At 38.7% G+C, this 13,013-nt stretch overlaps 1 protein-coding gene and 1 pseudogene across 1 annotated transcript; both read left to right on the forward strand.

Annotated features, from left to right (window-relative positions):
• Nucleotides 1-502: 502 nt before the first annotated feature.
• Nucleotides 503-1,465, forward strand: LOC136155706 (olfactory receptor-like protein OLF4). Its single transcript, XM_065917708.1, has one exon. It carries the CDS (start codon nucleotides 503-505, stop codon nucleotides 1,463-1,465), a length of 963 nt encoding a protein of 320 aa, XP_065773780.1.
• Nucleotides 1,466-10,091: 8,626 nt separating this feature from the next.
• LOC136155708 (olfactory receptor-like protein OLF4) lies at nucleotides 10,092-11,072 on the forward strand (annotated as a pseudogene).
• Nucleotides 11,073-13,013: the final 1,941 nt, after the last annotated feature.

A 13,013-nucleotide genomic window follows, 5' to 3' on the forward strand; every position in this document is an offset into this window, starting at 1 on the left:
TGCATAAAATAGTATTTCCTTTTTACTCTTGCTTTTATGTCAGTTTTCTTTTTATTTTATGAGTCTCTTTTTAAGAGACCCGTAAGCATAAGACATGCTATATATACATTTAAATCTCTACATAACTTTTTATTTGCTTATATCCTTTTTGTACAACCAGATTTTACAAGCTTTTATTTTCCAACACCCTAACTCCCTGCATAGATAGTACCTGGAATATTGTCACAATTCAATTTATATTCTTCAAATGCATGAAAGAATTTCTCATTAAAATTGTAGTATACATAACATGTTGGGGGAAACTCTGACCATGAGGCAACTTTGCTAACTAGAGATGCCACAGGAGGTTCCTTCAAGTGCATAAGATCCATGAACTAAATGTTGAAATCAATTATTGATGGCAAAATATAAAAGGTAGCATTTCTACCACATGAGTAATGATGCTTTTGTGTGGAAATAAACCATGCTATTTCCCTCTTTTTTCCATAGTTACCATCAACACATGGCAATAAGAAACCTAACAGGAGTTTCACAATTTCTTCTTCTGGGATTCTCAGAGGAATTAAAATTGCAACACTTCATATTTGGTCTTTTCCTCTGCATGTACCTGATCACAGTATTTGGAAACTTGCTCATCATATTGGCCGTCAGCTCAGAAGCCCACCTCCATACCCCCATGTATTTCGTACTCTCCAATCTGTCCTTTGTGGACATTTGTTTCACCTCCACCACCATCCCAAAGATGCTGTGGAATATCCAGACACAGAGCCAGGTTATCACCTATGAAGGCTGCATCACCCAGGTGTATTTTTTCACACTCTTTGCAGGACTGGACATCTTGCTCCTAACAGTGATGGCCTATGACCGCTTCATGGCCATCTGCCACCCCCTGCACTACATGGTCATCATGAACCCCCAGCTCTGCGAACTGTTGGTGCTGGTGTCCTGGGTCATCAGCGTCCTGCATTCCCTGTTAGAAAGCTTAAATTTGTTGAGACTGTCATTCTGTACATTCTTAGAAATCCCTCACTTTTTCTGTGAACTCAGTCAGATGATCCAACTTGCCAGTTCGGACACCTTTCTCAATAATGTGGTGATGTATTCTGGAGCTGTGTTGCTGGCCGGGGGTTCCCTCATGTGTATTCTTTACTCTTACTCTAGGATAGTTTCTTCCATAGGCAGAATCTCATCATCTCAGGGGAAGCATAAAGCATTTTCCACCTGTGCTTCTCACCTCTCTGTTGTCTCCTTATTTTATTGTACGGGTTTAGGAGTATACCTCAGCTCTGCTGGTACCCACAGCATCCACTCAAGTGCAACAGCCTCGGTGATGTACACTGTGGTCACACCCCTGCTGAACCCCTTCATCTATAGTCTGAGAAATAAAAACTTAAAGAAGGGTCTGAAAAAATTCTTTGGAAACTTAACCATAAAAGGTCCTATTAGCATAGGTCTTAAGAAGTAATTAGCCGCTCAGTCATGTCCAACTCTCTGTGACCCTTGAGACTATAGCCCGCCAGGCTCTGTCCATAGGATTTCCCAGGCAAGTATACTGGAGTGGGTTGCCACGCCCTCCTCCAGGGGATCTTCCTGAACCAGGAATCAAACCCATATCTGCTATGTCTGCTGAATTGCAGGTGGATTCTTTACTCGCTCAGCCAACAAGGAAGCCCAAGAGGTCTGAATTCTCCTGACTTATAACCCGATCTCTTGAGAACAGAGCATCAGCAGGAAAAATTTCTTTCTGTCCAGGCCAAGTTCCATAGGGATTTCATGTGCTTACAGGCCGTTGAAAAATGAGAGAAATGTACATAATGAGCAGATAGAGAGAGTTGTAAATATCTCCTCTGCTGTGGTCCCTGAGTTTGGACAACCTGGGTGTGGATGAGACACAGTTGTTGCTTTTGGAGTCCTAAGTCTGGCTTAAGTTTTGATAGTTTAACCCTTCCTGTGGTCTCGTCTGCACACAGAACTTCAGTCTCCATCATCAACCATCCAGGAAGGGATTCAGATATCTGCCTAGAGAACTTCCTCTCAGAGTTCCCATGCTGGTGAGTCCAAGAGCACAAAAGACACTGTAGGAACAGGTCATAGAGAATGAAAATCAAGAATATTTACCTGAGGACATGTGAAAAATTATTCAGTCTATCCCAGAGTCCAAAGAACACTGTGGTGGTTTGCTTGTTTGATTGAAATATTAAAGTATTTTTTAGATGCTAAAAAGATAACTCAGTAAGGCAATGCTCAGTGATGACAATTAAATGACAGGAAAGGAAGCCAATTACAAAAGACAAGAGAGTCATAAAGGGTTTCCAGGAGGAGTATAATAGAAAGTATATCCAAGTATCTTACTAATTCACTGGAAGAAAGAGGTAGGGTGTTAACTGGAGGGACATAAAATGAAGTGAAGGCATTTTTGTCTAACTTTCAATAATGGGCATATTTGACTGTATTTCCTTAATAAAGAGAAAGGTCCATACCAAAGAAGGCCTGCAAACACATCCTTGCGACAGCAGTTGCAAGAGACATGTATTTCACAGTATCTTCTATGGGGGGAAAAAAAATGGAAGGAAAATAATTAATTTGCATAAAGGGGAATGCTAAAGAACTTGAATTATTCCATTACTTGTGATGCTTGAAAATGTAAGTGGATTTGATAACTTTCTGTATCTCATATTATCGTTATGGCTACTTTCCTTGGTAGAATAGAACTGGAGAATTTCTATTCTTGCTTATAATTATGATCTTTCAAATAAACAGTTGGAGGTTCCCACCACTCCCTCATACTGGCTATTTGTCCTTTAGTTCTTTATTTGTGTATAGATGTATTTGAGGGGAATTGTGAATATATGTGAATTTGGTGTGGTCAGATTTCTCAGTTAATCATACCGTATATTCTCCGTTGCCTTCTATTTATTTGTTTATTGGCGGACAGTAGCGTTACCACGCCGTGCAAGTTTCTCAGCGCTGTGATGTGAATCAGCTGTATGTACACACACATCCTCTCCCTCCTGGACTTCTGTCCCATCCTCGTCCCATCTCTCTAGGTCATCACAGGGGCTGAGCTGAGCTTCCTGTGTGGCACCGTAGGCTCCCTCTAGCTTCTGTTTTACACACGGCATTGCTCCTGCGTTAGTTCCAGTCACCCAGTTCATCCCCCTTCTCCCCTGCAGCTGTGTCCATATGTCTTTTCCCGACGTCTGTGTCTCTATTCCAGCCCAACAAATAGATTCCTCTGTACCATTTTCCTAGATTTCACTTACATGCATCACTATATATTTGTTTTTTTTTTTTTTTTTTTCTGAAAGAAATTGAGCTGTCAGTTTAATATTCTCCACTTGCCGATCATTGTTTTAGGCAAAAATGAAGTTGAAAGTTCTGTATCCTTCATGCTAATAAATCACTGTTAACAGTTTTTCCAACATGCATTTACACCCCTGCTATTTCTAATTGCTCCTTTATTTATTTATTTTTGGCCACCCTACATGGCATATGGGGTCTTAGTTCTCTGACCAGGGATAGAACTTGTGTCCCTTGCAGTGGAAGTGTGATTCCTAACCATTGGACCACCCGGGAAATCCCTAATTTCTCCTTTTGATTAGACCTATATTTAAAAGTTGCTTCACATCAAGCCATCACTTGGAAGGCATTCTTCTTTATCATTTGCCTAATGATCACTATACCTTCTTTGAAAATTGAAAGTGAAAGTCACTCAGTCATGCCAGACTCTTTGTGAGCCCATGGACTGCTCTGTCCATGGAATTCTCCAGGCAGGAATACTGGGGTGAGTTGCCATTCCCTTCTCTAGGAGATCTTCCTGACCCAGGAATCGAACCTGGGTCTCCTGCATTGAAGGCAGATTCTTTACCATCTGCGCTACCAGGGTACACTGAAATCCACAGCTATTCACATAAGGTGGAATTATAACTTAAATACTGCTTTCCCCCTACATTTTAAAAGGCATTCTGTTTCATTCTTTTTTTCCAAGTTGTTGGCAGCTTAACTTTATATTAATGATCCATGTTGATTTTGTTAAATTGTTACTATTTCACATTTTTATATAACATACATTTTCATTCCATTTTGTTACATACAGTTGTTTTGAAACTACTTTACTTAACCCAGTTTCATTCAAGTTAACATTTTTTGCCATAAATTCTTTAGATTATTTTAAAACTTCTCTTTCCGTATTATGCACACATATATACTCATACACTTTCTAAAAGCACAATCGTTTTTCTTACTTTTGTTCAATTTTCCTTCTTACTCAATATTTCCTCACTATATACCCTCTCAGCACTAATTATGATGACATGATGATGACAGGGATGGTTCGCTATTATCATGGCATATGCCATTTCATGCACCATTTCATGGTGTGCCTGTGTTGCTCTCATTTTGCCATTCCTAATCTTTATCATTAAACTACTGCTATACAAATGCTATAAAAATATGTTGAGTTAGTTATGTTCAAACTGCCATTCTAAACAAGCATCTCCAGGATCCCTTGAGCAATGTCCAGACTTCTATGTCAGTGACATGAGCAGGGGTCCACAGAGGTCAGGGAGGCTCTAACACCTGCAGAACACGGGACAGACCCCACCACAGTGAACTGGACATGAATGCCAATTGTGCCAACACGGAAGAATCCTCAGTTAAAGAATCTCTGTATTTTCTATTTCTCCTTTCAGAAATAGAAACCAAGATAGAGAGAACACATTAACGGTTGCCAAAGGAGGGATGTGGGGGTGGAATGAATTGGGAGATTGAGACTGGCATGTATACACTGCTATGTATAAAAGAGTTAGCTAATGAGAAATTACTGTGCGGCACAGGGAACCCTACTCAAAGCTCTGCGGTGACCTAAAGGGGAATAGAATCCAAAACAAAAGGAGGTATGTGTGTATATGTTTATAACTGACTCACTGTGTGTAACAGAAACTGGCACAGCATTATGAAACATTTATACTGTAATATTTCTTTATTTAAAGTTAGAGATAAGGGGAGAATGAGAGTAAGCAGAGGCCAAGGAGGCCCAGAACACACAGTGGGAGAGGAAGCTGTGATCAACTGCTGCCATGAAGAGAAGACAGATACAGGAAATTTCTATAACGTGTTTAATGACTTAGTTATTTAAAGGAACAGCTTCCCACGTGTCTCAGCAGTAAAGAATCTGCATGCAATGCAGGAGATGTGGGGTTCCATCCCTTGGTTGGGAAGATCCCATGGAGTAGGAAATGACAACTCACTTTAGTATTCTTGCCTGGGAAATCCTATGGACAGAGGAACCTGGTGGACTGCAGTCCATGGGGTCACAAAAGAGTCAGTCATGACTGAGCAATTAAACAACAACAAATGTTAAAGGAAGTGAAAGCAAAAAAGTCAAGAATGCCGAGCTTGGAAACAGTGAGTTTTAGATCTTCAGCTTCTGGAAATGCAACCCACTATGATCTCTATTTCCTTGTTCCTGATCTAGTGTTAAATTTTCCTATTTCAGTGCATTTGTTTGTGAGACTTATTTCGCCTAGCATTGTTTTATACTAGCTCAGTTTCTGACATGCTTCTTGGGCATTGTTTGTGTCCATCATAGTGCTTATTTTAATTGCAATATGACATTTATTTCTGTAAGTCTTTTACAAATGTATTTTTTCTTGGTTAAATTGTATTATCCTTGAACTGGGTTAAAATCTTCAGTGACTAGCTTATTGTATAACCTAGAGCAGATATTCAGTAAGTATTTATTTAATAAATGAATTAATGGACAATACCATACATCTTTTCTTATTCCCATAAAATTTTGTTTTTACTCATTTTTTTTTTTTAAATTAACATCCTTTTTTTTTTGTTTGTTTTGCCACACAACATTTGGGTCTTTGTTCCCTGACCAGGGATTGAACCCGTGATCCTTGCATTTGAAGCATGGAGTCTTAACTACCAGACTGGAGGGTAGTTCCCAAAATTTAGCATCTTATTTACACTGCCCACTTTGGATATACTCTTGACTATGGGAATTGTTAAAGATATTTGTCAGCCTGAAAGCATTTAAGTTCCTAACAGAAAAAATCTTACTCATTATTAAAATAAAAATTTATTTAAGGTGAAGAAAGAATATCTGTAGTTTGACTATTAACAGCTATCTTCAGATTGTTTCCCTAAAAAGTTGTAATACTTCACATTCTGCCATAAAAATCAGAGACTGCTTCTTTACTACCACTAGCACATTTGAGGGTAATTTTTCTTACCCCAAAATGTGGAAGGTCTTTAAGTTTTTCCCAGGACAATAGTATGATAAAGATTTTTTGCTGTTCTGTTAAACTATATAGTGAGTTCAAGCAAAGGTTTTTACGCTTGGTCATGATTTTGATTTGCCTAGTATTACTATTTTGCACCCACATGTTATATGGCCATTTTTCTATAGGTCTCAGTTTTTCAAATAATTTTTTAAAAATATTGTTTTTGAACTGACTTTAAGTACTTACTTTTGGTCATAAATTAATTTTTTTTCTCTAGTTAAAATTGTCTATCGTCTTACTTCTGAGTATCTTGGCTTATTTGCCATGGTTTCGGCCACCCAAAGACTTTTTATGTAGATTGCAAGATGTTTATCTATGAAGTGTCTGTCACTCTTACACTGAGGTCATAATCATTCTAATTTTTTGTAAGGAATTTTATGTTGGGAAACTACAGACTTTGCAAAATAAATAGACATTTGTGTTTAATTTCATCAACAATTTACTTCTTCCAAATAAATAAAATACAACCTTACCACATATTAAATGTACATAAATAGAGACCTAAATCCTAATGTATTCAACAAAGAACTGAGAATGTGCTATATACTAGAACATTCTAGGAAGATTATGTTTTATGTTATTTTACATCTAGTTCATTGTCAGTTTAATCAGTCCATTTTTATATCATGAGTCAGAAAGTTGCTCAGTCCTGTCGACTCTTTGTGACCCATGGACTATACATACAGCCCATGGCATTCTCCAGGCCAGAATACTGGAGTGGGTAGCCGTTCCCTTCTCCAGGGGATCTTCCCAACTCAGTAATTAAACCAGGTCCCCTGCATTGAAGGCAGATTCTTTACCAGCTGAACCACGAAGAAAACCCTTAAGTTATTGTTATTATATTTCTTACACAATTATTTTTCATCACTCCATTCAATTTTGTTTGCTAAACTTGTCTTGAAACCATACTATGTAACCTGGTTTCATTCTCCTTCTCCTTTTCCCAACTTTTCATCTTTTCTAAATTCATTTTTGTACAAATGCATATATATTCACACATGGTTAAAATACAAACTTGAACATAACAGGTGTTATGTTGCTTGGACCCTGTGTTCATTGAGAAGATGAGTACAAGGAAAGAGATGTATGAATAACACGAAGTCTCAGATAACTAATATGAAGAATGTTATTCAGAGAGAAGGTTGGAATCATCATGACTTGTATATCTTATGTATATGGACGTTGGAGGTCACTGATGGTTGGGCAAACTAGAACCAAAGTGTGCATACGAGATTTAGGAGAAAAATGATGACAACCCAAGGATAGCAAAGAGAAGGGGCTACATATGAAAAGAGAGAAAGAGGATTGCCTAGTCTGCTATTGGACCATATAAAAGCAATTAAAGAGAAAAATATAAAATAGGCACAGGAAAAACAGGTTTTGCTGCCTCATCTTCAAGATGGGCTTTGCCGGTGGCGCTAGTGGTAAACAACCTGCCTGCCAATGTGGGAGACATGAGTTGTGGGTTCGATCCCTGGGTCAGGAAGATCCCCTGGAGTGGCAACCCACTCCAGTATTTTTCTCTGGAGAATCCCATGGACAGAGGAGCCTAGCGGGCTACAGTCCATGGGTTTGCAAAGAGTCAGACATGACTAAATCGACTTAACACAGGATAGTACATTAAAAGTGGTCAACATTCATTTTACATTATGTATGTATTTTATAAATGTCCTTTTACAAAGGGTTTTATTTTCCTTTTTTTTTTCCTTTGCTTGTTTTTATCTTGACTGGTATAATCTGCAAATGTTTTAAAGCATAAAGACATCACTACTTTATTTTTTGGATAAGTGCATTCTTTTTTATCATTTTTCCTGGGCATCAAGGAAATATAATAGCACATGAAATGTCACCAGAATCAGTGAAGGTTTTCTTTACCACAGTCTGTCAGGGACCATTTGAGCTTATTAGGTCTTTCTTTTCTCTTATGTCCAATTCCTCTCTCTCTCTTGATGTATACATACATCATTTTTCAGTTTTATTTATTTATTTGTTTTTGCCTATGCTGGGTCTTCATTGATGTGTGGGTTTTTCTCTAGTTGGGGCGAGCAGGGCCACTTTCTAGTTGCAGTGTGCAGGCTGCTCATTGTGGTGGTTTCTGTTTGGGGGAGCACGGGCTCTAGGGAACTCTGACTCAGTAGTTGTGATGCATGGGCTTAGTTATCTGGCGGCATGTGGAATCTTTCTGGAAGAGGGATCGAACCCGTGACCCCAGCATTGTCAGCCAGATTCTTAACCAATGGACCACTAAGGAAGTCCGCATGTATATATATATATCTTAAAATGCAGGCTTTGAGAATTAAAATTATAGCTACACACTCACACACACACAGACACAGCATCACAGACTCAATGGGCATGAATGTGAGCAAACTCCAGGAGTTAGTGAAGGACAGGGAGGCCTGATGTGCTGCAGTCCATGGAAAGAATCATACATGACCTATCAACTGAACAACAACATGAGTTTATGCAATAAATGTTCAACAGAAGTTTAATACGAAGCATAATATGGCTATACCAAAGCGGAGCTCCAAGTTTATTGGTACTGTGCTCTGTCATTTCAGTTGTGTCTAACTCCTTGCAACCCTATGAACTGTAGGCCACCAAGCTCCTCTGTTCATGGGATTCTCCAGGCAAGAATACTGGAGTGAGTTGCCATTCCCTTCTCCAGAGGATCTTCCCGACCCAGGGATAGAACTTGTGTCCCTTGTGTCCCCTGCATTGCAGGGAGATTTGTTACCCACTGAGCTATCTGGGAATGTTGGAAAATTTACAATCTGGAATTTCTGAATGCCATTTCTAGGTAATTTGCCATGATCATCTGGAGTTATATCAACATCTAACTTAATAAGGGTAGTTAGTGGTGAAAACGACATGGAAGTTACACAGCATGCGAAGGAAATTCTACTGTGTGTGTGTTTTCATGCCTTGTGAAGTGTGTTAAGTCCTCCAAGCAGGAGTTCTGAGCCCCTACATTCCAAGGTGAATCTTATAACAGAGTTCTAAACTCAACTGACAGAAGGGATTCATTAGTACTTGCAAACCAAATTTGCATCAATTTGCTAAAGTTCTAAAGATACATAATGTATATGAGGGACTCCTTGATATTTGATGTTTCAGCAGCAGTGGGGAGGCCACCTTCCTCCTCAGCATCCTATGATGTCATCTCTCCTCACCCCCTCCTGCACATTACCTTTCCCACACTGAACACCTTAAAGAAGTACCTCTCTTTGCACAGCTGTTCTCCCTGCCTGGCACACATTTCATCTGATATGTTCATGGAAATGTCACCTTATTTTTCAAGTTTTCAAGTCTTAGCATGAATATCCATAAAAAATAGCACCCCTCTTTACTCATTCTGTTATACCTGCTTTCATTTTCCTCATAGCATCTGTCACGATCCGAGAAGCTGTACATAACTTTGTTTTTTTTAATTCTCTGGATTTTTCTCTGTAAATGGATTGTAAGAGCTTTTATTTTTCAGCACCCATACTCATTGCCTAGACAGCACCTGGAACATTGTTGGCACACAATTTAAATGTCCTGAAAATATGAAAGAATTTCTCCTTAAATATGAGAGATATCTGACTTGCCAGGGAAAATGCTGAAAGTCGAACAATCTTGCTAATTAAAAGTGATATAAGAAATTCTACCAAGCGGACTGAAATTATGAACAAATTTTTGAAATTAATATTATGATAGGCAATTATAAATGGCAGCCCTTCAACAATGTGAGTGATAACTAATTATGAAAAAATCAGTCATGCCATCTTCCTCTTTCCTCATAGTTACCCTCAGCCCATGGTACCAAGGAACCTAACACATGTTTCAGAATTTCTTCTTCTGGGATTTTCAGAGGAACCAGAACTGCAGCCCCTCATATTTGGACCTTTCTTCTCCATGTACCTGGTCACTGTGTTGGGAAACCTACTCATCATCCTGGCCGTCAGCTCAGACTCCCACCTCCACACCCCCATGTACTTCTTCCTCTCCAACCTGTCCTTTGTAGACATCTGTATCACCTCCACCATCATCCCAAAGATGCTCTGGAACATCCAGACACAGAGCCAAGTTATATCCCATGAAGGCTGCATCATTCAGATGTATTTTTTCATGCTGTTTGCAGGGTTGGATGACTTCCTCCTGACTGTGATGGCCTATGACCGCTTTGTGGCCATCTGCCACCCCCTTCACTACACGGTCATCATGAACCCACTTCGCTGTGGAATTCTGGTTTTGGTTAGCTGGATCATCAGTGTCCTACATTCCTTGTTAGAAACCTTAATGGTATTGACGCTATCCTTCTGCAGAGAGGTGAAAATCCCACACTATTTCTGTGAACTCAAACAGTTGATTCAGCTTGCATGTTCCTGCAACTTTCTTAATGAACTGGTGATGAATTTTTGAGCTGGGATTCTGGGAGGTGTTCCCCTTGCAGGTATCCTTTACACCTGTAAGATAGCTTCCTCGATATGTAGAATCTCATCAGCTCAGGGGAAGTGTAAAGCATTCTCCACCTGTGCATCACACTTCTCAGTCGTCTCCTTATTTTACTGTACATGCCTAGGCGTGTACCTTAGCTCTGCTGCTCCCCACAGCTCACACTCAAGTGCAACAGCCTCAGCGATGTACACCATGGTCACACCCATGCTGAACCCCTTCATCTACAGTCTGAGGAACAAGGACATTAAGAGAGCTCTGAGAGCGTTCTTTCAAATATCAGCTATAAAAAAAGGTAATTCACCTGGGCTGAAGAAAGGCCCCAGAATCATAAATTGCTAATCTCTGACCAGATTCTTTGATCACGCTGTGGAAGTTGAACTTGCCCTTTCAATTTATTTCCTGGAATTTTCCTTTTTTGACTTAAGTTTCTCCATGCGATTTATATAACTCAGTTAAGGCTTGTGAAATCTCTCATAATTCAAATATTTTTTTTTTCATTTTATGGTTTTCCCAGTTTCTGAGGTTTATTCTCAGCCTTGAGTCTGGATAATTTGGGAATTAATCATTTTTTCATATAACTAGATGAATTTCTTAAAGCTGCAAGCATGCTAAGTCACTTTAGTCAAGTCCAACTCTTTGCGACCCTATGGGCTACAACCTGCCAGGCTCCTCTGTCCATGGGATTCTCCAGGCAAGAATACTGGAGTGGACTGCTGTGCCCTCCTCCACAAGTTCTTTGAACCCAGGGATCTAACCTTCGTCTCTTATGTCTAACCTGCAGGTTCTTTACCACTAGCGCCACCTGAGAAATCCTTCTTCAAATAATTTATTCTCATGCATTGAACTTGCACTGGTCATCTGTTTTACATATGGTAATATACATGTTTCAATGGGGAGGGAGGTGGGAAGGGGTTCAGGATGGAGGGACATATTGCACCCATGGCTGATTCATGTTGATATATGGCAAAAAGCATCACAATTTCATAAAGTAATTATCCTCCAACTAAAATTAATTAATTAAAAAGAAAAAAAATTCTCACATAAAACATATAGCATCAATGACTTTTTGTTATTTGTATAAAGAATAGTCATGAATTGTAGTTCTTCAATGAAAAATAACTAGTCTAAGCATTCATGTCCATTCATGTATTTGTAAAGATTAAAATTTCAGACCACAGAGTTGATTTCTGTTTGTATCAGGTCTTTGTATACAACTACCTTAACTCTTTTTCTTGATATTCTATATTTATAAAATTTAGTGTCATTTGTAATGTGTAATTTAATTTCTTTCTCCTCAATAAGTTCCTATTATCTCGTTTGCCTCAGTGTCTTCAATCCTGCCATGTGTGTGCATGCATGCTCAGTTGCTTCATTTGTGTCTGACTCTTTGTGACTCTATGGACTGTAGTCTGCCAGACTTCTCTATCCATGGAATTTTCCAGGCAAGAATACTACAGTGGGTTGCCATGCCTTCCTCCAGGGGATCTTCCTGACCCAAGGATTGAACCTGTGCCTCCTGGGTCTGTGGCATTGCAAGCAGATTCTTTACCCACAGAACCACCTGGGAAGCCCTATATCTATCATAGTCAATGGGGAAAATAGATGATCAAATGCATGTATCCATGTGGTATGCCCAAGGCAATGCACTTTTTGAACTTTTTTCTGATTTTTAAATCTGAAGAAGAGTTGATTCGCAATGTCTTATTTATTTCAGGTGCAAAACACACTGATTCAGTATTTTTACAGATTTTATCTCACTGAAAGTTAATAAAACATAATGTCTATAATTGTCTGTGCTACAATGTATATCCTTGTTGCTTGCCTATACAGTAGTTTTGATCTCTTTTTCCTATACTGCTAATTTGCTCATACCCCATTGTCTTTACAGTCTGGTAACTTTTAGTTTTTGTTCTGTATCTGTAAATATGTTTCTGTTTTGCATATATTCTCATTGTATTATTTTTAAGATTCCATATGATCGTTTACCATACATCATAAGTTATATCATATACTATTTTTTCTCTCTATGACTTATTTCACTAATCATAATAATAGTTAGGTCCATCCACATGGCTTCAAATAGCAGAATTTCATTCTTTTTAATGTCTGAGTAACATTTCATTACTTACACATATTAATGTTTATTTATTTGTGGCACACATTCTTTATATACTTGTCTATTGATGGATATTTGTGTTGCTTCCATATTTTGGCTATTGTAAACAGTGCTGCAATGAACATTAGGGTACGTGTATGTTTTCAAATTTATGCTTTTATATT

This window comes from Muntiacus reevesi, chromosome 1 (genome assembly GCF_963930625.1).
Source record: "Muntiacus reevesi chromosome 1, mMunRee1.1, whole genome shotgun sequence".
NCBI lineage: Eukaryota > Metazoa > Chordata > Mammalia > Artiodactyla > Cervidae > Muntiacus > Muntiacus reevesi.